At 46.5% G+C, this 3,173-nt stretch overlaps 1 protein-coding gene across 1 annotated transcript in view; it reads left to right on the forward strand.

The window, feature by feature from the left end:
- Window positions 1–3,173, forward strand: part of LOC122562959 (F-actin-monooxygenase MICAL3-like) — a 201,072-nt gene that overhangs the window by 157,747 nt on the left and 40,152 nt on the right. Inside the window, exon 20 of the mRNA XM_043716261.1 lies at window positions 1,790–2,021. Coding sequence (XP_043572196.1) covers window positions 1,790–2,021 — 232 coding nt within the window. The remainder of the gene's footprint in view (window positions 1–1,789; window positions 2,022–3,173) is intronic.

The following is a 3,173-nucleotide window of genomic DNA, read 5'->3' on the forward strand; positions in this document are numbered from 1 at the left end:
ACGTCCAGAAACCCTAGCCACTCTCCCCTACATCAAAGACATCTCGGAAATGACTGCCAGACTACTTAGACCCCTTGGCATCATGGTAGCTCACAAACCCACCAACACACTAAAACAGCAGCTAATGAACTTGAAAGACCCTATACAGACAGCAAGCAAAACTAATGTTATTTACAAAATACTATGCAAGAACTGTAACAAACACTACATTAGACAAACAGGCAGAAAACTAGCCACCAGGATACATGAACATCTACTAGCCACAAAACGACATGACCCTTTCTCATTAGTATCCTTACATACAGATAAGGAAGAACACCACTTTGACTGGGACAACACATGAATCTTAGGACAAGCCAAACAGAGACTTGCGCGAGAATTCCTAGAAGCATGGCATTCCAACCGGAACTCCATCAACAAACACATCAAGTTAGACCCCATCTACCACCCCCTGAGAAAAAGAACAGGAAATGACATCACCAACCCAAAGAAACCCAAACTTGTAAGTAGAAAGCAGGAATCATCAGCAGTGCTTCACCCTGAGGCCCACTGAAGATGTTACCTAGCTGAGTGACGAAATGTCTGGAAATGAACCTTCCAGCTCAGCGAGCAAGTCTACATCCAGAACTATATAACAGTACACTATATTACACTAGACTACACTATACCTAGAATGGTACACTGCGTTACAGTAGGGTATATTATATAATAGTACACTATGCTACGCTCAACTACACTATACCCACAGTGGTACACTGTGTTACAGTAAGGTATACGATATAACAGTACACTGTTACACTAGACTACTCTATACTCACAATGGTACACTGTGCTACACTAGGTATAGGGTAAAAACAATGACTGCAGATGCTGGAAACCAGATTCTGGATTAGTGGTGCTGGAAGAGCACAGCAGTTCAGGCAGCATCCAAGGATGAAGAGCTTTTGCCCGAAACGTCGATTTCGCTGCTCCTTGGATGCTGCCTGAACTGCTGTGCTCTTCCAGCACCACTATTCCAGAATACACTAGGGTACAGTATATAACAGTACAGTACTAGGCTACACTATACTCACAATGGTACACTGTGTTACACTAAGGTATACTATACGACAGTACAGTGTGTTACATGAGGCTACACTATACCCACAATGTTACACTGTTACACTAGGGCAAACTATATCAATGATGGTGCTAGGTATTCTATATCCTCAATGGTATACTATGTTATATAAGAGTACAGTATGCCCACAATGATACACTGTATGGACAATGGTACACTCCATTACACTGGACTATACCCACAATGATATACTGGGGCTCATTATACATAGTGATACATGAGGCATCACTACCCACAATGGTACAGGAAAATCATAGAATCCGTAGAATGTGGGAGCAGGCCATTCAGCCAAATGAGTCCACACTGACCTCCGACAGTATCCCAAGCAGATCTACCCCTCCCCCAGTCTCTTCAACCCTGCATTTCCCATGGCTAATCTACCTAGCCTGCACATCCCTGGATACTGTGGGTAATTTAGCATGGCCAATCCACTGTAACCTGCACATCTTTGGGCAGGAAACCAGAGCACCGGCAAGAAGCCCCCACAGACACAGGGAGAATGTGCAAATTCCACACTGAGGCTGAGGCTGGAATCGAACCTAGGTCCCTGGCGCTGTGAGGCAGCAGTGCTAACCACTGAGCCACCATGCTGACTTTGCCTTTATCCATGTTAGAAGATGCATTGGTCACTATCGAAATCAGCCTGATTTAGCTGCTTTGTTCCAACAGATTATTCAGCGACAGCTCGAGCAGGTAGAGGAGAAGCAGCGTCAGCTGGAGGAGAGAGGGGTGGCTGTCGAGAAAGCTCTTCGTGGAGAAGCAGGTAGCTGCCCCTTCTCTCTGTCTCTCTATCTGTCCACAAAGGACCAGGCCAGGCTGCTTGCTGAACTGATAAAAAACATATTAACATCCCACTGGTTAACAATGGACTGGATGCTGGCAATATCCCTCCCAATCGCAGGCAAACATTGTCCATTGTTGAGAAATGTTTCTTTCCAATCTGGCATTGAGGTGAAGCCATCAATCAGGGTCATTCTCTGACCTGTCCTGCATCACACCCCACCCCTCCAAGGGTCAACTCTGACTTGACCAGGGTCCATCTCTGATTGATCCAGGGTCCAATATTTGACCTGTCCAGGGGCCAATTACTGAAATATCCAGGGGTCAATCCTTGACCTGTGCGAGCATCACTCCCTCCCTCCAGGGGTCAATCCCTGACCTGTGCGAACGTCAATCCCTCCCTCCAGGGGTCAATCCCTGACCTGTGCGAGCGTCACTCACTCCCTCCAGGGGTCAATCCCTGACCTGAACAGTATCACTTATTCCCACCTGGCTAAGTGTCGTCTGTGAACGTTAGTTTGTAAGAGCGAAGTGTTTTATTTGAGGGTGGAGTGGTAAATGTGATGTTTTCTTCCAGCTCCTCTGTCCATTTAATTTCTCCTTCCAGTGTCCATTGTGGTGCAGAGTTCAGAGCTGGTGTTTCTAGTTGGCAGCATTATGCCCAGTGCTGCAGGAAATGGTAATATGGGAATCAAGGAATTTTGTTCAGCACCTTGTTCTTCTTATTCTGACAGGATCATTTCTCACCTCACCCGGTGAGGTGCTGACATTTCCTGGACATTTCCTGCCTAAGTGGTATTCGTCACATGAGTCTCAGCAGTTAATGTGAGCTGTTCAACCACAAAGGTATCATAGTGGTGCCCACACCAGAATGTCAGCTCGGTCTCTCCTGTCGAGCTGTGCATTCCATACACACACACACACACACACACACACACACACACACGCACACACACACGCACACACAAGTCGTGCTGTCCTCGAGTGACTTGGACGTGCAGCTTTGGGCTCCTCCTTCTGGTCAGGATTAAAGGTGCTTGGAAGGGATAAATGTTGGAGTGTTCAGGAGTGGATCTATCCCCGAACAGTTTACACTGATTACCAGCTTGTACACGGTCACCTATCTGCTACTTCACAAACGCTGTCATTCTGGGCCCCAAACTGTAATGGGTTTTCTGACTGGCCAGTTTTTCTTTTCCTGTCACTGTTTTCATTGTCTGCATGTTTCCTGTTTACTGAGGCAGCCCAGACAAAGCAGCATTTCAAAGTGTCC

The sequence above is a fragment of the Chiloscyllium plagiosum genome, chromosome 26 (genome assembly GCF_004010195.1).
Source record: "Chiloscyllium plagiosum isolate BGI_BamShark_2017 chromosome 26, ASM401019v2, whole genome shotgun sequence".
NCBI classification, from domain to species: domain Eukaryota; kingdom Metazoa; phylum Chordata; class Chondrichthyes; order Orectolobiformes; family Hemiscylliidae; genus Chiloscyllium; species Chiloscyllium plagiosum.